The sequence below is a fragment of the Thunnus albacares genome, chromosome 18 (genome assembly GCF_914725855.1).
Source record: "Thunnus albacares chromosome 18, fThuAlb1.1, whole genome shotgun sequence".
Taxonomy (NCBI): domain Eukaryota; kingdom Metazoa; phylum Chordata; class Actinopteri; order Scombriformes; family Scombridae; genus Thunnus; species Thunnus albacares.
In genome coordinates, this window is record NC_058123.1 from 27,930,260 (window position 1) to 27,952,662 (window position 22,403).

General features: G+C 39.1%; 2 protein-coding genes across 2 annotated transcripts; both read left to right on the forward strand.

Moving 5' to 3' along the window:
* Positions 1–7,330, forward strand: spra (sepiapterin reductase a). The gene is made up of 3 exons (XM_044334254.1): positions 1–472; positions 2,136–2,426; positions 3,710–7,330. The coding sequence occupies exons 1-3, from the start codon at positions 151–153 to the stop codon at positions 3,898–3,900; spliced, it is 804 nt and encodes a 267-aa protein (XP_044190189.1). The 5' UTR covers positions 1–150; the 3' UTR covers positions 3,901–7,330.
* Positions 7,331–9,229: 1,899 nt separating this feature from the next.
* Positions 9,230–20,207, forward strand: smyd1a (SET and MYND domain containing 1a). Its single transcript, XM_044334424.1, has 10 exons — positions 9,230–9,518; positions 13,532–13,708; positions 15,043–15,256; positions 15,397–15,527; positions 16,395–16,433; positions 17,621–17,810; positions 17,923–18,015; positions 18,108–18,271; positions 19,436–19,604; positions 19,810–20,207. The coding sequence occupies exons 1-10, from the start codon at positions 9,382–9,384 to the stop codon at positions 19,900–19,902; spliced, it is 1,407 nt and encodes a 468-aa protein (XP_044190359.1). The 5' UTR covers positions 9,230–9,381; the 3' UTR covers positions 19,903–20,207.
* Positions 20,208–22,403: the final 2,196 nt, after the last annotated feature.

Here is a 22,403-nt window from a genome sequence, read left to right on the forward strand (position 1 = left end):
GTGTGAATTAGTGTGAAACCGAGAGATGGCGATAAGGCAACAAGTGGCGAGCAGCGCTAGTCGGCTGCCAGAAGAAGAATGGTCTGCAGCCGCTGAGGAGAAACTACTTCGCTCCGGACCTTTCGCCACATTACTCTCTCCTCCACCACCATGCAGTCCGCTGAATGTGGAGACCTGGGCCGGGCGCTGTGCATCATCACCGGGGCCTCCAGAGGCTTTGGTCGGACGACAGCGAGGGAGATGTCCCGGCTGGTGAAGCCGGGCTCCGCGTTCGTCCTGGTGGCCCGCTCCGGTGACGACCTGCGGGCTCTGCAGGCGGAGCTGGCCGAGTCGGAGGCTGGCAGAGCGGGCGTGGTGGTTCAGTGTGTGGTGGCGGATCTAGGGCTGATGGAAGGAGTGGAAAGCGTCGTCAAAGCAGCTAAAGAGGCTTTTTCTGAGGATATAGATCACATTATACTGGTCAACAACGCCGGTAAGAAGAAACCTGTTGAGCTTATGTACCCGGTTAGTGAACAACGAAGAAGAAAGACTTGTCTTTGTGCAACAGTACCGCAGCTGAATTCATCGATTCAGTCTGTTTTATTTGGCTGGAATTAAAATCACCTGGTGCAATGTAGTTAAGTATATCCAGTAGTAGCCTACAGTAAGAATACATTTAAAGGTACTTGAACTTCAATAATTCCATTTTATGCTATTTAATACATAAACTCCACTAAGTTACAGTTCAGAGGGAAATATTGTACTTCTGACTCCACTATTTGACACCTATAGTTATTTATTATTTTACACGTTAAGACTTTACATAATAATCATAATAATATCTTTATTTATATACCACTTTTTAAAAACATTTTTTACAATGTGCTTAATTAACATTCATAAACACAAAACACACAGCAAAAGAACATATGAAAAATCAATGCATTTTAAATTACACTTATTTTAAAAAAATATGAATTATTATCATGAAATTATTATATTTAAACACAATGTTGTCCACTGAATAAGGTAAAGGAAGGAGATCAATGAGGAAAATAAAACCATGAGTACTAAACAATAAAAGACAGTGAAAAATGGCATCACATAAAACGGCTGATCTATAAAAGACCGTTTACAAGGGGATTTAAAAGTGTGTACTGAGTCTGCCAGCCTCAGATCCTCTGGCAGGCTGATCCATAATTCTGGGGCCCTGACTTAGGAGGGCCGGTCCCTCAGTAAGTAAAGACCTGCCAGGGGATCTGAGGCTGCACACTGGCTCATGAGGAGTCAGCAGGCCTGCAGTGTATGAAGGGGTCAGCACATGAAAAGCTTTAAAGGTGATACGTAACATTTTAAAATCAATTCTAAAATGTGAAGTCTGAGTCAGAAATTACATGTAGATTTCTTGCTACTGGTTTAACATTTACCAACAATGGTCCAAAATCATTCATAAAGACGTGATGTGTCAGCCAAATATTAAAATGTCAGATTTAGATTGATTTCATTGTAAAAGAGCAGCGGGGCTGTTAGAATCACCAGGTCTTAAGGGCAGGTATATCTGTGTGTCATCTGCATAAAATGATAAGAAACATTATGATTCTGCTGTAACCCAACAGTATATTAAAAAGATAAAATTAGTTCCACCTCACCTAGACAAACAATTAAAGTATGCTACATTTATGTTATTTATCAGTAATAATCTAGTGATATAACTCTCACAGGGACCAGTTTTATTCTAACAGTACTTAAATAATTTTACTTACAATGGTAATGGATGTAATGGAGTATAATTTGGTATTACATCTGAATGCTTCCTCCACTTTTGTCAAGGACAACTAATAAAAGTCACTGTTGTAAAGATGTTTTTTAAAGGGTCAGTTCACCCAAATTACAGATACACTTTCCTTCTTAACTATGGCAATATCCAGATTTGGCCTGGTTATTTGCACAGGCTCCTGTCTTATCATTTCATGATGGTCTAACTCTTGAGCAGGGCCAGTCCCAGCTATTTGGGGGACCCAAGCATGATTTTATTACAACTTTTTAAGTTATGTCATTTGTTGCCTGCTCTTAAGGACATAAGTTGATGGAAATACTCGCTATGTATGTATGAGGATGGAAACACACAAGTAACACCTCCTTCCCTCTCCTCCCAGCCTCTTTGGGTGATGTGTCGCGCTATGCCAGGAGCTTCACCAACATGGCCGAAGTGGACTCCTACCTGTCTCTTAATGTCAGCTCCTCGCTGTGCCTCACCGCCAACACGCTGCAGGCTTTTCCACAGCGTCCAGGTCTGCGGCGCAGTGTGGTGAACATCAGCTCGCTGTGTGCCCTGCAACCTTTTAGCTCTTGGGTGCTGTACTGCACTGGCAAGGCTGCCCGAGATATGATGTTCAAGGTGCTGGCAGAAGAGGAGCCGGACCTCCGGGTGCTCAACTACGCTCCAGGTGGGGAACTGCCCATCAAGTCCAACCAGTTAGGCAGAAACAGAAACTGGATTGGGGAAACTGAATGAATTATTGTAGCAATACTGGATCAGACCAGACCAGACCAGTAAAGTCAGTTTTCAAATGCAGCATTTTTTTTTTCTACATTGTAAAGTAACCTCTATTTGAAATTAAAACATCCTGGAAAATACCTTGAAAAACTCAAACTTTCAAATTCTTACAAAGTTTGAGAAAGTATGGAGAACCTAAAGAGCCATGCAAGAGGTTACAAATCTATTTATTAATTGACTTATAATTAGTTAAACAATAATAAGGGGTCAATAAAGAAAAACCTTACAGATCAGTACATTAGTTAAGTAGTTCAAATTATGGAGCAGTTCAGTAATTGATATTTAATTGAACAGTCAAGAGTTATTTGTGAAACACTTTGCAAGTATAAATCAAATCAATAAAATGAAATAAGCCATCAAATAAAAAGCAATTAAATAATTGATACTTTATTGTAAAATAGAAATACTAATAAGATATTTTACAAATGAAATCAATGAAAAAAATAGATCAAATTAAAACTCCACTTTTCAATTCATATTTGTCTTTGCAACAAAAGAGAACTAGTAAAATACAAATTTGCTGTTTGAGCTTTCATACCGAAACAACAGTCATGAAAGACATAGAGTTTGTGATAAAATATGAAATTATTTATTATGATTATAATGATTAAATAAAATGATTATTGGTTAAAATGGCATTGTTTAATACAAACAGACTTTGGGAAAAGACATTTTGAAATTAAAAACTAAAAATACCCCAAATAAACTCTGTTATTGTTAAAAAAAAAAAAAAAAGAAGAAGAAGAAGCAGGATGAAATTAGATTTAATAATAATTAGTGGAGTTCACAATTATATATATTATTTATTTCACAATGTCTCATTTATTTATTTTTTTATTTATTTTAATTTGAACTTCTTTGGGTCTCCATATATAGGAATTTGTTATGGGCGTTTTTCAATATTTCCATCACAAAATTCTAAATATAATGTTGAAATTTTATAATTCAGTATAGCTATTTACTAAAGCAGAATAACCAGTAATCAACACTCAACAGGTTGTCGCTACTTTGCACACAAATGTTTTCTGTTAAATGTAGATATAAATGCTTGACTTCTACAACACTGGGGACTTTTGAAGACTCTGCAGACTTTGCAGTTTGTCTTTTGTTCTTTCCACTCCAACCATTATTTTCCTCTCTCTCACTTATTTCCTGTCCTCTGTATTTAATTAGGACCTCTGGACACAGACATGCATATGGTGGCCAGATCCAGAACAGCCGATCCCAGCATCAAGAAGTCCCTCTCAGACATGTTCGCTGAAGGCCAAGTGCTAACCTGTGAGGCGTCCTGTGCCAAGCTGATGAAGCTGCTGCTGGAAGACAACTACACATCAGGAGCTCACATCGACGTCTATGACGTGTAGACACAGCATGAGTACCTCTAACCGTTTATCTTAGGGCCAGATGATTTATATGTGTGCCTTGATTTTAATTGATAATCTATTCAATTATACTTAACACAAAAGTTAATAGCTGACTCAAAATGCACTGTCTCAAGTGGTGGCCTTGTTGAACTGACCGATATGACAGCGTGAAGTATTGAACCCATCATCAAATTAACATTCAAAACATTCCATCATCCATCACATCTAATGACAACACATAACCAACAAAAGTCCCACTGACCAGGAACTATAGACAGACGTTCACAGACAGTCAGTAGCAGGGGTGTGCCACATCATATCGTTAATGAATAATACCAGTATAAATCTTAATGTGATAAAGATTGATCATATCACGATACTTGCAGTATTGTGATGTGTTTAAATATTTATGTCATGTCTGTCAATTTCAGTTGTGTGGAGTTAGTTTTCTTACATTTATTAACCTTCAGAGAAAAAGCGCAGAGGCACCACATGACACAACATACTCCATCATATAATGATAACCACATAGATGCGTCAGGATCTGATTCGGCTCAGGTGACAATGATTGATCAATCATAACATTGCATGATCAATCACAGTGTGGTAATCAACCAGAGCAGCATGTCGTAAGAAAATAAAACAGACTTTTTGTCAGACTTTGGATAGAATGCATCACTTTGTGTGATGATGTCTTCTTTCATCCCATCACCCTGCAATCACAAGACACTTTGGTTGAAGCATTGTCAAGCACCTGCGTAAATGTAAAAAGCCAATTAGAAACCTGATTATGAGTATATATGGCCAAGAAATCAGTGTTCTCCAGAAGAAATCTAACTGGGGAAATCAGGATTCTCCAGTCCCTCACCCCAATTACAGAAACCAGGTTTACTGTAAACATGACAAGAAATCAGCTTACTTGAGAAAGCTGACTGTAACCTCGTTACTTGGTCTAGAGTGTAAATTTTGATACAACCATTTAGTTGTTAAAGGGGGGTTTTGACAAGAAACTTTGAAAAAGACTGTGGGTAAGATGAGGGCTGGTCTGAGCATTGCTAAGACCACAGAGTTGCTGGGTTTTCTGAAGATATCAATCTTCAAAAGTGAAAAAGGAATGGAACAATTTTGAAAATATTTACTGTGTAGGAGGAAGTCATTTGTAGAATTGGTGGTGTACTTCAGGCTGTAACAAGTAATCACCAGCTCACAGTCACAAGGCAGTTGAGGGATACAAACACCAGTTTTAGAACATATGACATTAAGTCTCATTCACAAATGTTTTCTTATTGTTTCACTTACATTTGTTCATAAAAATTGAAAAACAGAAAACCTCTCCAACTTCATGAAACATGCACATACCACTGATTGGTTCTTCACCATCTTTGTAAGTCAGGAGTATGACATGATGCAACAAAGGTCCTTGGCAAGAATTGAACCGGGGATGTTACGGTTGTATGGTATGTATTGGTCACCATGATGCTCAAGTAAAGGCTTTTACAAGATACCAAAACTGTAAACAAGGAATTATAGCTTGAGTTAAAAAATCTAAATGAAAAACCAAAACTGTAAGAAACCACTATCACAAGCACAAAACCAAAATAAAAGATCAGAAATGAAAACTGTAAGCATTAAGCCAAAACCACTTACAAAAAAACAAAATAAACCAAAAAAAAAAAAAAAACTTAAGTGAGACCAAAATAGAGAACATGTATAGTTTTAGTTTCTCCACCACCTCCACCTTTCCATTCACATTTATAGGAACCAGATGAGTTGATTGGGTGGGTTTAAGGTGACACTGCATTTTGATGAGGCCTATATGGTTCACGTTTCTAAACAGGACCAAAATCCAAAATTATGGAGCACCTATATTGCTCAGTCTATCATCATTCATGGTAGATCTCAGGTAAGTCTTAACCAGCTTCAGTCTGGAAAAGCTGTGTTCACAAGCAGCAGTACTCACAGGTACAGCAAGGGCAATTTTGCATAATCAAGGATAGAGCACAGCCACTGTGTTTTCTCCATGAGGCTATCCCATCTTTCAAAGTATTACCATGAAGGGTTCTCGACCACACCTGCAATGGTCCGTCATATACAAACGTTTGGGAACTGCTTGTTTAAATAATCTGGCCAAACTGTTGGTTTATTTACAACCTGTTTAATCGTCTGTCTCCTCATGTTTCTTGCTCCATCAGACTTATTTTTATCGATGTTCCTGTGTCCTCAGACGTTAACCTGACCAGTACAATGTTGTGATAACCAACAGAAATTATAGGCAAAACTATGAGAGCAAGAATCACATCAGCATTTAAAATGGTAATCAATTGATTTTCTCATGAGGTGAGATGAATCTGTGTGAATCTTTCACGTCGAGTCAACTTTGACATGCAAATTTGTGCCACTAGCAAAATGTCTTGACTGCTGAGGAAACAGATTGCCGGAGAATGGAGGAAACTATCGTAGCTTATTAGCTGTGTTGCACCATCCACTTTTATCTGCCGGAGTATAAACTGCTCCACAAAAGAGGAATGCTTTGCAGACAGTTTTGAGACAGGAGTTGATGATACAAGTTTTTTGAATAAACTGTATGAACTTGTACTGTTAGCAACTGAGCTAAGAAGTTTGGTAACTGACAGTTTTTAAGCTAGCTAGCTCGCAGAGCTCTTCCACCTCTTTAATAACTCTTAATTGAATGAAATGATGTACAACCCTAAAAAGAAAATAATATTTTTAGCATGTTCCCAGCTCACTTGCACGTTAGCCGTGAACTATCCTGCTACAGTAATTCACCAAGTAGTTACTATGAGGAGTCACTCTGCCACCAAGCCTCTAGCAACACCCATTTCACAAAGACCTGAGGATAAATTTTGCTGTGCCACTGTGACCAGGCCTTATAAGCCTGACCTGTGAAACTGAATCTATGTTATCAATGTTTGGGTGATTTCATGTAAAATCTACCCTTTATTTAATGAAGTATTTGTATTGTCTGGACGACTGTATCCCTTAAAATGTTTACCATATGTGTTATCAGTTGATGTTATTGTGATATTAATGTTCTTTTTCTGCTCCGACTGCAATCTGTATCCTACTCTATAATTTCTAAATCTTGAGGTTGTACTTTTAAGGTGCCTTAATGTGATATCTGTTAAAGTGTGTGAAATGAGATACTGTCTTTTCTGAATAGTTAACTAGTAAACAGTAAATGATGTTGCTGTAATGCTGAACATTATTTTAATATGCATGAGAGAAATGTGGACATGTTCCACTTTTTGTTTTTCTATACAAAATATTTTTCACATTCCTCAATGTATGTGATTTGTATGTAATTGTTAATGAGAAGTTCTTAGATTGTAACTGCTTACCTCAGCCTGTTATCTCAATCAGTTTAGTAAACTTGATGCTGTAAATTAGAGAAATAAATCAGTGAAAGCAATACTGGGGTTATTTTTTGTTCCTTTCGTACATGCCATCTACACCCATGATGCAAAAATATCACAGTGCAAAAAATTATATTATACAAGTACCACTTCATAGCAACTCACAATCATGAATGGTTTCTAAAATTTGTATATTTATTTGCTTAAACCTGCAGGGCAGAACTTTTGTCTCCCCCTTCTGGCAGTGAGAGTAATTACAAAAACACTGTCAGCACATGCTTTATGAGATATGCGACCAGTTGGTCGCACACAGCCAGCGTCTCTCTACAGCTCCAAAAATGTGAGAGCAAATTTCCAAACAAGTTTTATTTAGATAAACTGACCACATATTGGGAATCTAAATTGTTACTTTCTCAACTGAAAAAATATTAAAACTTAATAAAGTGACACATTAACAGTCCTGCTGTAAAAAATTACAACAGCTTGATCTTAAACTGCCGGTTGGTGTGCAGTGCATTCTGGGATACTTAGCTTCGGTTGACTTCAGCCACCCTTAGCACTACTGGTGTGCCAGCGCAGGAATGTCATACCAGACACCAGATTTAAAAACTGTGTATACTGTGAAATACAGAGAGATTTATCTGGTGGTGACAGGCTTAATCAGAATTGTGTGAACTTGTTTGGCAAGGGCTTGAATGTAACGGACGTTCATTTATATGTTAAGTCCCACACTCCAGCTTTAATGTTAATAAATCTTTTAATACTTACAAATCAATAATAATAATCCATAGTAAAGCATAAATAAAAAAAGTGATCTTGTGTGCATTACCAAAATTATAAATACTTCTTAGCGCCTTGCCAGTGAGAAAATGTAATGTTGAGGGTGTTCATAGAGGAAAGGCCAAATTAAAAAAGTCCATCCTACAGGGACAATTGACTGTTCAGCAAAATTCATGACTATCTGCACATTAAATTATGATGTTTCCTCTATCTGACTGGCAGTTTTGACACGTCTTGATCTGGACCTAAGAATTACAGAAAACGACTTATCATAAACATGTCTGAACACAAAAACAGGTTTCATTAAAGCTGCACTAATCAATGTTTTTGCATTAACAACAGTTCCAGCCTAATATAAAAGGGGATATGTGATAAAACAGTATTATTACCTGACTGCAGTCACCTTCTGCTCCATAGAGCATGTTGGTGTCTTTCAACTCATTGTTTTGGTTTTATGGCCCCCAACTTTACTGTTTTCATTCAGTGTTAGTGCTTTCATCAACCCTGATTCCAGTGAAAAAGTGGAGTGGAGCATTTTGCAGCTAAAGTGCCAGATATGTTTCTCGGGAGTTGGTGGGGAGAAAACCAGAGCTAAAAGGGAGAGTAAATATTGGACTTAAATCCATCAGCTGGTCACAAATATGATGTCGAATGATAGCTAATGTTACTCTGTGTCTACTGAATATGTAAATAAGTGCGAGCAAGCAGCTAACAAGTTCACCATATTAACTTATACAGTGATAATGCGTCAGTGTTGTGTTTACAGCAAGTACCACAGCCCCCAAGTGGCCAAAAAATCACTTAATGCTGCTTTAAAGGCTTACTGGCTGCGTTTAAGTAACAGGATGTGACCACCTCCACTGTACAGTGTAAACCCAGAAATACAGCAGAGCGACTGCCACTGAATCTGTTCTGAGTGGCTCTGTTTCCTCTCATGTGCCTCTGACAGACAGCCACAGCTGCCCCAGACCAAAATACCACAGGAGGAACCAACCCAAACAAGGGGACGACACCCACAGACCACCTCCACCTCTACTACCTCCCTCCCCCTGCTCTCCCCCAGCTCCTCTCATCTCCCACTGCTCATCCCCCTTCCCACTCTGGGGAGGTGGTACAACCCCTAGAGGGGGCGAATTTATTTTTGGCAATAGCAGGGGTCGGGCTAAGGAGAGAGAGAGGGGGGGGGGGGGGTAAATGCTGCTGAATGTTTGCGAGAATTTGATGAGAACTCTCTACTCCCTGCAGTTTGTTTAGCCAACGGCCTGTCCCACCCTCAGGCACTTTCTCCTTCCTCTCTCTGTCCTCTGTGTTTTGTTTGGCCAGTACAATGACTGTGGGGAACATGGAGAGTGCCCAGCTGTTTGATACCGGGAATAAAGGTCGAGGCCTGAGGGCCACTAAAGAGATTAGCACTGGGGAAGTGGTCTTCGCCGAGCCCAGTTTCTCCGCTGTGGTCTTCGACAGGTACGTGTCTCCTGATGGTCAAGTTTTTAGGCAGGATGGACATGTAGGAGCACTGGTCCTTTCTCACAGAGCATGTCATTGTAGGTCTGGCTGACACTCTGTAGGTGTGTTGTGGACTGTTGGACAGGGTTCATCAACCTTCTCTGGGCTGTGACTTCATTTCTAGAGCCCCAAGTTCTCATGACACCAGCAATGAGAAAACTGTCAAGGTGTCATGTGAACATGACATACTTTTGTATTCAGTTTTCAATAGCAAGGACACTCTACCAAAAGGATTCAAACGTTCAAGTTAATTTGTCAAATGAAAGAATAAACCATCAGTCGATCTCACATGGGGTCCCAACCTGAATGTTGAAAACTCAGCAGTAAATTAATGTCTATTGAATGTATATGTTCTTTGATACTTGGCTCATATATCTGATTATTGGATACCATTTCTGTATTACATACTACACTTGAAATGCTGATGTTACAGCTGCTAAAATTAAAAGGCAAAGCTAGTTTAAGAGTAACACTTTTCAACAACAGGGCATAAAACCTCATCAAGACAGGATATAAAAGACACAAGTCAGTATACTACACAGGATTTAAAATAAAATAAAACATTTGGAATGAGTTAAAATGGAAGAAAAAGGAGAATTTTTAAGTGCAGTGAGAGATATGAATATATACTATAGCATCAAATGTAATTTAATAAATGAAATGTTTTATGCCTTGATTTAAAAGAACTGAGACCTTAAGTTTCCTGTAATTGTGCACTAAAAAGCACTGCTTCTCCATAGTAAGCAACATGATTTTAGATTCTTTAGATGGTTTATAATGCCACAGCCAATCAGAGATTTAATTTGGCCCTAAACCAGTCAGTGTTTTATAAATCAATAGTAGTATTTTTTGAAAGACAGGAAGCCAGTGCAAAAACCTGAGAACTGGACTGATGTGGTCTTTTGCTTGGTCTGGGTGAAGACTGAGCAGCAGTGTTCTGAATCAGCTGCAGCTGCTGCCTGATTGAGTTTTTAAAGAGCCCACTTTAAAGTCTTAGATGGAGTTGTGGATGTTAAAATGTAGGCCTGAGTCCATAACTACACCAAGATTTATTGCTTGGTTTGTAGTCAAACCATACATTCACATATATACAGTAGCAGAATGAAAAGACGTTTCTCTGAGGCCAAGGTGCTAGATAATAAGTAATAGTGCAAGATAAATAAATAATAATGAATAACAAGACAGAAATCATGAGAACTTAAAAACAGTATTTCTCTTTGAAACAAGAAAAATATGTATATACAGTATTTTTCAGTGTTTCAGTGTTTTATCATTGATTAAAGGAATAGTTTGACCTTTTGGAAAATACACTTATTCACTTTCTTGCCAAGAGTTAAATGAAAAGATTGACAATACAACTCCCATATCTTTGCATTAACTATGAAGCTAAAAGCAGATTAGCTTACCTTAGCATAAACAGCTAGCCTACCTCTGTCCAAAGCTAAAAAAAACCCCAAAACAGCTACTAACACCTGTAAAGCTCAGTAATTAACACATTGTATCTAGTTTGTTTAATAAATGCACAAGCAGAAGTGTAAAAATGATCTGTTGGGTTTACAGGCAGCAGTTTCCCTCTGCTTTCAGTCTTTATGCTCAGTCAATCAATTCCTGACTCTAAGTTCCATATTTACTGTACAGACATGAGTGTAGCATTGACCTTAACTAACTCTCTGCAAAAAAGGTAATTACCATATTTCCCTAACTATTTGAACAATTCTTTTAATTGAACTATTCCTTTAACTGAGGGACATATTGGCAGTGGCACATTCTATGATTTGTTCAATGCACTTACTCAGCTATGTAAATCTGTGTGTTGTCTGCATACTTATGGTAAGATAATTTGTTGTTAGCATGTAGATGTTGAACAGAAAAGACCCAAGAATGGAGCCTTGGGGAACTCCATGTCATTTTTGTTTGCCCAAATGTGTAATTACCAATCAGCACAAAGAAATAGTAGTGTCATGGTAGTTAAACATTTTTTCATGAATGAAACTAGAATGTCTAATACGTTTATTAATCATTTATTTTAACTAACATGTCCCTTATCCTAATTGTGTTTATGTAAGGTGTACCTACATTTGTTTGACTTTGACTTTGATGCAAATTTTTTTTAGATTTCTTGTTCTAGTCGGTTTTCATGTCCTCAACAGGCTTACATTTCTCCTTCAAAGCTGGAACAAGTAATCAAGTACAGTTTTTGCATTCTGCAACACATGCAGTGCACATAATATTCTGGCCTTTTCTGTAAATAGTTGTGTGGGTAAAGCCGAGTGCAGCCTGGTTTGTTTACAGGGTGGAATGTCAGACACAGATCTGGTAGCATAGTGTCAGAGCCATATAAGAGCTAGTAGCTGCAGGATGTTGGCTCAGCGAGAGTGTCCAACACAGCAGACATACACTGAGAGGATCTGCCGAATTAAAGACCAGAGTGATCCAAAACTACTCAGAGAAAAGATCTGCAGTGTGTGTGTGTGTGTGTGTGTGTGTGTGTGTGTGTGTGTGTGTGTGTGTGTGTGTGTGTTTGAGTGAAGCTGCACAGGGCTTCACTGTGTTCCAACTATCATCAGAGGCATTAACACGTCTGTTCACTGTCCCTTTGGCAGAACACTCTGCTGAATAAACTGTTTACACTCATGCTGCTGTCTGCTAAGACCTGTGTATTAACACAGGGTTGCTGTCTGCAAGCTTATTACCAGTATACAAACAATTGTGCTAGTTATGATGACGCAGTCATGCAGTTTGAATTTGATGACAGTGTTTCACAGTTGTCACGTGTTGACGGTTAGTGGTAGGAGGCTTAAATTTGTTTAATCAGTTGAGGAACGTGTGCTAACTTTTCCCGCTCATAATGCTGCTCAAGTTATACTATGACAGTTGTGATAATACATGTAGCACTGGCAACCAAAATATTCTTTCTTTCTTATGGACAGAAATACAGTAAATTTGCGCAGTATATGCACAGATTGCAAAAACTTATATAAATGGATTGAGTAATTTGCATACACGTACAAATACATACGTGTACATACATAGTTTTATGCCTAGTTGCATAGTTGTTTTATACATAGTTTACATAGTAACAGTATATAGAAAAATATACATGTTTATGAACATTGTACAGCATATGTGATACATATAGTATACTGTATGTAGTAGTAATATATAGCATACAGAGCAGTATACAGTAAATAATAATGACATCATCACAAAATGTGCAGGCCTTCACACATATAGGAACAGGAGTAATGTGGAATGAATTTCATATTCATTACACATTCATATTTAATTTTTGTCTTCTGTATTTGTATCTTCCTGTTCATTTGTATGTAAGTACATTGAGAGCCACTGAAAACCGGAGTCAGATTCCTTGTGTGTCCAAACATATTTCAAATCATGATTCTAAATCTAAAAAGGCCTTCATTGGTTACATGGTTACATCAAAAGTTTCTTCTTGTGACTTCACAAAGATAAGGACTGATAGGAAGAGCAAGAGAACACAATAGATGAAGAAAAAACTTAACAAAAAGTAACCAGAGAGTCAAAAGTCATTCATCCTGTATATTATGCAAGAAATGGGCATAAATTGTTCTTTGTTCAATAAATATTTCACAATAAGAGGCCTGGATATATTGTTACATCAAGTTTAAAAATCCAAAAGGTTTGGCATTAGAGGAATGTGCATTAAACAGCTGCTGCCCTCAATGAATGGTTTCACCCTCTCCAAAGGAAAAGGAAGTGGTTTTATCCTGTAAGAGTGAAATCCTAAAGGTCTTCTAAACAGCAGAGAGTGTCTTCGACCATTTTACTTTTCTTTGGTATAAAGGCACCACAGATCAGCTGAGACATCTCACTGACATCACCTCACATGATTTAGACATCCTCAGTATTCAAACACCCCTCACTGAGATGGCAGTGGGTGATATTTTTAGTTCAGCTGTAATGTTTCCCTGTTTTGTCTGTTTCCCTTTCAGCCTGGCCAGTAAGGTGTGTCACAGCTGTTTCCGGCATCAGGCCAACCTGCACCGCTGCGTTCAGTGTAAGTTTGCCCACTACTGTGACCGCACCTGCCAGACTGCATGCTGGGATGAACATAAGCAGGAGTGTGGAGCCATCAGGAAGATGGGCAAGGCACCCAGCGAGAATGTTCGGTAAGATAAACTGAGTCCACCCTGCCTGGACCTGAGAGGTGCATAAGACGAATGAATCTATTGATACACAGTTGATACAATGATAATACTGTTTTGCTGAACAAGATGTTCTTCAAGTGTGTTGATACAGTGTCACTTTAAGTCTTCTCTGCTCAGTACTTTGACATTTAACAGAACAAATTGCTGGTTAGCCTCTGCAAAATAACATCATCCAAACTATTACATATATATTCAGGAGGATGGAAAAATTGCCACTCCAGTTCAGAACAGAAGTCAGACAACATGTACAGTGTAACAACAAGTGCTTATAAGCACTTGATGTTACAATGTGTATGAGTGCACACTGGCCAGTTATAGTCAGTCAGATGGTCAGTTAGTGTGTTTGTCCACCACTTGATCCACATCTCAACTACTGGTCATATTACAGTAGTCAAATTTGGTATGATGTTCATGTTCCCCAGAGAATGAACGATCCTGATGATCATCAGGACAGGGCCAAAATGTCAACTTCACCACACATCTCCTAACCTAATTACCAGACTGTTATGAAATTTGCTGAGCATATTCATACCACCCAAAGGATGAGCGCCTTTGATATTAATAACCCTATGACTTTTCTTCTAGTGCCATTCTCAAGACAAACATTACATTTTAGCCCCATTAGTGTGACAGTATCCGGACATCAAGCTACCACCAGTGTGTGTTGCCCTTAAAAGAATGCTCCGTCGATTAGCATTGCACTCCTATAACATTATCAGACTCACAATGTTTACAGTTTAAAAAAATATGGATGCAGCACAACCAAAGATACTGTCTTTTTTATCCCACACATCTTCTTTCCTAACCTGCCGCCTACATTACCCACAATGCAACTTGAGTGATTCACTCCTGTACAGATTCTTATGCGCTATGCTAGTAACAGCTAATGTAGCCTGGAGCTGCTAGCCTCCAGCAGAGATGAGGAGCGGCTACAGAGGTCTACTAACCTCACTTCTTTCTAACTCCACACCCCCAGATTAGTCTTCAGCCAAAACCAACACTGACTGACTGTTATAGGTGAAATAGGTGACTCAAGTGACATCACTTGAGTCACCTATTTCATATATACAGTAGTACTCCCAAACAAACAGGCCTCAATGTGTAAAATCGGTGAAGTAGACAATTTGCCAATATGTTTTTTCGTCCATTGTAACACTTTATAGTATTGTGTGTAAAGAACAGTGCAGCCTTTAGGGACAACTTGTGGAGCCTCTATATATCAGGTTGTCTCTGCTAACTGACTCATATCTGATTTTGAAATCCCTCCAACCTCTACCCATATTACCCCTGCCCAGTCTGGCTGCTCGTCTGTTGTGGCGTATACACAAGGACACAAGCATCGTGTCAGACAGTCAGCTGATTGCAGTGGACAAGCTGGAGGACCACGTGGCCGACATGTCTGAAGACGACCTCAAGAAGCTTAAGACTGATGTGCACACTTTTCAGCAATTCTGGTCATATGGAAGCAAACATCACTCTGACGACTACATCTCACACATCTTTGGCATTGTGAGCATGAATGTTTCATTATGCAATATTACTCACCAGTGCTTCAAGAGTTATATCACCAAGTTGTAAGTTGAGTCTTTAAACACCCACTCCTTCAACCACTACATACCTCCTTCTCCTCTCTCTGTCTGTCTCTGTAGATCAAGTGTAATGGATTCACACTGAGTGATCAGAGAGGCCTGCAGGCTGTTGGCGTGGGTCTTTTCCCCAACCTGTGTCTGGTCAACCATGACTGCTGGCCCAACTGCACCATCATCCTCAACCATGGAGAGTATGTATCCAAACTACTGCTCCCTTAAAACCACAAGGAAAAAACTGAGAGTACTTTCTAATTATTTTATGTATTTTTTAAGGTTTTAGGGTTGATGTATTATTATGTCAATTTCAATTGAAGTTTAAATAGCTGATATTTTTGTGGGTGTTCTCTCTCTGTCAAGGTCTCTTGTTACAACATCACTTGTAGTCATTGTTTCTCCTCAGTATTTTAATTCTTGTTTGGAAGAAAAGCCTCTGAAACAACATAAAGACCATCACGGGATGCTGAATCTGTCCTCTGACAACCAGGATAATGAAATCCTTTCACATGTCACTTTATTATACACCCAGAGACCCACAAACCAACAGTACTTCTGTGCTACCTGACTTGGATTTTCTGTGTGTCAGTTAGTCTGCAAACATTTGATTAACAGACTTTTATTTAGGAACATATATTTTCTGAGTACAACATAAACTACCTAATAAAATTAGATAATAACACGGGCCTCCTCTACAAGACAGGGCCACAATACTAAACAAACGAACCAAAAAAAGTCATTTGAGGGACCTGCCTCAGTTGGTGCAAATTCAGAATTTTCTAATTAAAAAAAACAACAAATTAGCAGGTTTTTGGGGGCCATTTTGGCTCTGTGGCCCCAAGGACAGTCTTGCTGTACCTTTTGGGAAGCAAGGTGGGACACTCTGGAATATATGGAGCCTTTAAGTGAAAAGTAGTCATTAGTAGTTGTGGTTAGTGAGATAGCTTCATCATATCAGCAGGTGGAGCATACTGACTGCTTGATGCTTCATTTTAACAAATCAGACTAATGTAACATAAATTGTATAAATGTATAAATTCATGAATTGTCTCTTTCTTTTGCAGCCAGACAGCTTTGAGTTCTGCTCTCCACTCTCAGAGGAGGTACGTATTGAAACTATATGAAAAAACATAAAAATTGTGGTGAGAAATTGATAATTGAATTTTACCACAGGTAAGAATTGTGGTAAGAATTGATGATTTTTTTTATAATACATGATCAGAAATGAATTACATGAAATATATTAAAACCGAAAAATTTATTTACTTAACTTTTAAAATCAATTTTCCCAGAGACTTTAGATGAAAAGTGGTACATTTTCACATAATGTTGTCATGTTAATTGTCCCTGAGTAAAGTAAAGTAAGAGTTTAATTAAAAGTAAAGTAAAATGAAATTGAAATCAAGTGAAAGTTAAAGGACCAGTGTGTAGAATTTAGAATTTAGGGGCATCTAGCAGAGCAGACTTGGCAGAAATGTAATATAATATTCATTATATGTTTTAATTGTTTTAAGTATGTTCTAATTAGTGTGTATTCACATGAAAATAAGGATTGTTGTGTTTTCGTTACCTTAGAATGAGCCCTTTATATCTACATAGGGAGCAGGTCCTCTTCCATGGAGGCCGCCATGTTGCGCCGCCATGTTTTTTTTACGGTAGCCTGGATTGGACAAACCAAATACTGGCTGAAGAGAGGGCTTTTGTTTTTTGTAAGTCTTGCGGCCATCGTGAACACAGTTGGTTGCAATCTGCAACCTCACCACTAGATGCCACTAAATCCTACACACTGGTCCTTTAAAGAAAAGTGAAAGTAAAATGAAGTAATTGAACTAAAGTGAAGCGAACGTAAAGTGAAGTAAAGTGAAACTGACATGAAGTAAAAGTAAAGTGAAGTGAAACTGGAATAAAGTGAACGTAAAGTGAAACTGACAAAGTAAAGTGAAGCGAAAGTAAAGTGAAGTGAAAGTGACAGTAAATTAAAATGAAAGGAAAGGAAAAGAACTACGTGGCCTTAATTTATGTTTCTAACATATGTAGTCAATGTGTAATCAACATTACATTAATTAACCTGTGGGGCAACATAAGCTCTATAAGACAAAACTATTTTTAGATAACCAAATGGATTCTGACAAGCTTTTATGTGAAAGGATAATGCCTTTTCAATTCATAATACATCATCTGAAAATGCACTGACACAGTATCATGATTCACTGCATCCAGACACATAGACATAAAACATGTATTGTCAGAACCTGAAAACCAGACCCTGTCCTGTCCTCTTGTCCATCAGGATCGAGCTGCGAGCTCTGGAGAAAATCCCAGACGGTGAGGAGCTGACCGTCAGCTACGTGGACTTCCTCAACCTGTCTGCTGATCGCCAGAAGAAGCTGAAGGAGCGTTTCTACTTTGACTGCACCTGCGAGCACTGCAGCCAGCACATCAAGGACGACCTGATGATGGCCCCTGATGAGGGGAGCAAAGTGAGAGGGGGGACGCATGGAAGACACACATACAAAAACAATCACTGAAAATACAGGATCTTTTTCATTTCTTAGTTTCTTTCTTTTCCTTGTCTTTACGTGTCCCTCTCAGCCCTCTGCTGATAAAGTGAACGAAATTACTGCCTTCAGTAAAGAGTGTCTGGAAAAGATTGAGAGGTCTCGCATTGAGGGGGATTATAACGAGGTACACCTGTCCAAATCTCTTATTGTCATTCACTGTATGAGTTTTTCTTATTTCTGTCCAGCGAGTCTCTCCCCTGTCCTCCTCTCTCTCAGGTGGTGAAGTTGTGTCGGGAGTGTTTGGAGAAGCAGGAGCATGTCCTGGCTGACACTCACCTGTGTAAGCTGCGTGTGCTCAGCATTACCAGTGAGGTGCTTTCATTCATGCAGTCCTTCTCTGAGGCTGCAGTCCTTGTCCACAGGATGGTGGAGGGATACATGTGAGTGATGGCACGGCTCTTTGCCATGGTAGGATACAGTAACTCACCATAACAATGTTTACGCTGAAAAGACTGGGGATTCTACCAAACTGTTCTTACATCATCGCATGTAAGATGTCCATCTCCCTGACATGACCAACTCTAATCTGAGTCGATCTTTGCTTTAGTGAGACATTTTTCAAGCATTTATGTCAAACCATTCCCCCTTTATTTCTGACACAGTACAACACTGCTCTGATGACACGTTGTTGGCAGCTGGATTCATATTTTCAAAGAGTTGTGGGTTTTTGCTAAATTTGTTATGGTTCGTCTGTTGGTTTCTGACAGCAGTATGCGAAGCTCTGCCGTGTGAAATTGTTCTTTTTACTCATTTTTATGTAAGTGAGTATTCAGATAATCAAATCTCACAAGTTTGTACAGTAAAAACAGTTTAATGAATCCGACTTGAAACACTCGTACTAGCAAACCTCACAGCAGACCAAACAGCTGACAGACAAAGTTAGAGACTAGCTGGTGAACATAGTGGAGCATTTAGCAGCTAAAGAGACAGATATTTTTCTCAGAGTCAGAGGGGGACAATGAGTGAGTGAATATTGGACTTAAATTTGTCAGGTGGCCAGAAACACAACTCCAAATGAATGCTAATGTTGCTCTGTGTCTGCTGGATGTGCAAATAAGAAGCTGTGAACCTAACATGTTCACAATAACAACCTTTTTAAGGTGATAATGAGTTTTGTGACCAAAGGGCTGGAAAAAAAAATCAATAATGCAGCTTTAAGGCCAATTTGAATCATGCTGAAATCAAACATTATTAGGGTTGGGGTCATAATACACTGGGTAGAAGGTGGTCTCAACTTAACATGTACATATACATATACATTTATCACTGACTTTTGTAACAACTTACTAGCCACAATGCTACCATTGCTAGCAGTAGATTAATACGCTACAGAGACTCAAACTGTATTTTTGCATTATGATATTTCACTAAGCGGATATGTTTTTTTGTCTGATCTCGATACAAGGTCAGTTTGTTATTCTTTGTTTTTGGATATTAAGAAACTCAAGTTGTTAGTTTTTGATCCATCTTTCATCTCTGAACTCAGGTGACTGATCCTCACTGGATCCTCTGCACTCAGTAACTCTTTCCCTTTTCTTCAACAGGAAGTTGTACCACCACAACAACGCCCACCTGGGCATGGCCATCATGCGTGCAGGCGTCACACACTGGCATGCAGGGCAGATTGAGGTGGGCCACAGCATGATCTGCAAGGCCTACAGTATCCTCTTGGTCAGCCATGGACCCAGTCACGCCATCACCAGAGACCTGGAGGTATGCTGATACAGAACTTAACTTTTATGTATCAGGCTGTGGCTTCAGTATAAGTCCATACTGAAAATATAGCTGAGTGGTAAAAAAAAAATTAAAATATTCAAGAAGAGAAACTCATGCTCGAGCCTGTACACAACTGTTCATTTTATTGTGTATTATTACATTTTGTAAGTACAACACTGCCACTAATCTTTTATGCTTGTAGACCATGCGCAGGCAGACTGAGATGGAGTTGAAGATGTTTAAGCAGAATAAGCATGCATACCACACCATGAGGGAAACGGCTCTGAAGAAGTAGACCACGACCAGCAGCACCTGAACAAGAAGCACATGAAAACAAGCAACAATCACCTTCACCACTGCGGCTCCAATCAGAGCAGACCCTGCTGATGTTCTGACGCATGCCTAACTGTGCATCGACATGTACATACTGAATACTGTATGTCTTCTAAAGAACTGCACCCAGTCCCTATGCTGAGATTGTGAATGTCTAGTATGTCTGAAGATACAGACTGTTCTGTTAAAACCAATATCAAAACCAATGTGCTGATGTAACACATGTTGCATGTACAGAATCTGCAATAAAAGTAGAGATACACCATGTATTTTGATCACTTTCATCAATAAGAAATTCTGACAAGCAGCATTGTAGCCAGCATTTCAGAAATGCCGAGGCCATTAGGCTATTTACTTCAAGGGACAAAATTCTGAAGAGGAAACATTAAATCCATTATGAATTTAATTATCGACTAAAAAGTAGTCCAGTACGAACATATAGAGTCCAAAAAATAATCAAATCAGTCTATAAAATCACCCCAGTGTCCTCAATTGTAACTATTGCTCTGCTATCAACAGACCATATTTAAATTTTGTTTTTTAAAAAGCAGATACAAATCCCACCCGCTGCTGCAGAATCATCCTCAACATACCAGGAGATTCGGACATTTGCATCCACACATACAGCTCCTCTAGATAATGTCCATAAAATTTCAGGGTTGCAGTGCATGTGTGAAAGGGGCTAAAGAGAGTCATCACCGAGCTGTGCTTTCCCCCTCAGCTCTTCGGAGCCTTTTAGCATCTTTTTGGCTAGTTTCAAGCTGTTTTCAGTGAAAAAGCTCAGATAAACCTGCTCAGAACAAAACAGCAGACAACATAGTGGAGCATTCAGCAGCCAAGGAGCCAGACATTTCCCTCAGGAGCTGGTGGAGACCAAAACAGAGCTAAAAGGACAATGAATATTCGACTTACATTCACCCAGTGGACAAAAACACGACTCCAAATGAATGATAATGTTGCTCTGTAACTGCATGATGTGTAACTGAAGACCAGCTAAAACCAACAAAGACTGGACAAACAAGATCGTTACCACCAACTTGACAGAGTTTTTAGTCTTTGACAGTCAGGAAGGAGCATAAACCTTACGACAGCTAGCATTCTCATCTGTTTTTGTACCAGAACAAACATGGACGGCAACCAGCTGCTTGCATTTTTTATATTCGATGTAATTTATGTTGAAAAGGCAAAGAAAGAAAGAAAGAAAATCCAGGGTGAGATCCTGGAAGGAGAGGCGAGGGTAATGTGGACTGTAGCTCTTTGATTTGATGATTTCATTCTCAATCTACTCAATCAACTTTTCCTCCCTTCCAGTTGTCCAGTGCTCTCTTACACCATAAACCTTTTTTCTCCCCATTTTCCCTTCATTTGTCTCCCTCGGGTGGCGGACAGGTGATGTCATTATTTGCTGATGTCAGTCACAAATATCAAACATGGTTTGAAAAACCTTTATGAGAATGACTGGCAGCAACTGGATCTGAAGACGTAAGACTAAAATCTTTACATATCGCACACTAAATTATTTTATTTGCCGACTGTCAACACCAAGACTGGAACAGCCCCAACAGACTTCAACTCCCTCCAATCAGCCCAGATCATATTCAGAATGCCCCCGCCTTAACACGCTGGCCACTCACATACAAGGTCAAAATGTCGGTTGTGTCTGCAGCATGCTCCTCTGCAAACACACAAGAGTTGCACTGTGGGAATTGTAGGATCCAGTGTTGTTGGATATCTCAGCATCTGCTGCTTCAATTTTGATTTTGTTCTTTTTTAAAGTTTGTCTCTCACAAGCCATTCAACTTTATGGAAGTGCACTAAATCAATGGAGCGATCCTTAAAGTGTACAAGCTTTAACTGAAGACATATGCTGGGCATATGGATGGAAGTGTCTCCATAAATAAAATGAGGCAAAAGAGATAAGAGGAGGGCAGGTTTTCACCCCATCCAGTGATATTCACTGGCCTCTCATCATCAGCAGAATGAGCTGCTGTAATAATGACACCTAATACTGATATAGAAAGGAAACTGATATAGAAAGAAAAGCATCCAGCGTTGACGTCTTGTTCTTTCATCTTGTCAAGGTTGAGAAAGCAGGAATTGCTGCAGCTCACCAACACACTGAACAGCACAGGCCTCTGGCAAGAGGAAGGTTCAGCTTCAAAGCACACAAACACCCTACTGCACACAGAACCTTTACAAAAGAGCAAAGTCCACACTGACATGAACGCATGCTAACCTGGTTGGAAGAGGAATACTGTCAACATACTTACTGTACTTGTACTGTTATATTCTAAATATGTTACGCCATCATCCAAAACTAACGTCTGCCACCTGATGACCTGAAAAAACAGAAATACTGAGAAATAAATCTGTGTGCTGTCTTTACAGAGGTACGAGACAGAGGTATTACTACAGACAGTGAAGATAAGAAAATGAAGTGAAAAATCAGTCAGCTGAGATACG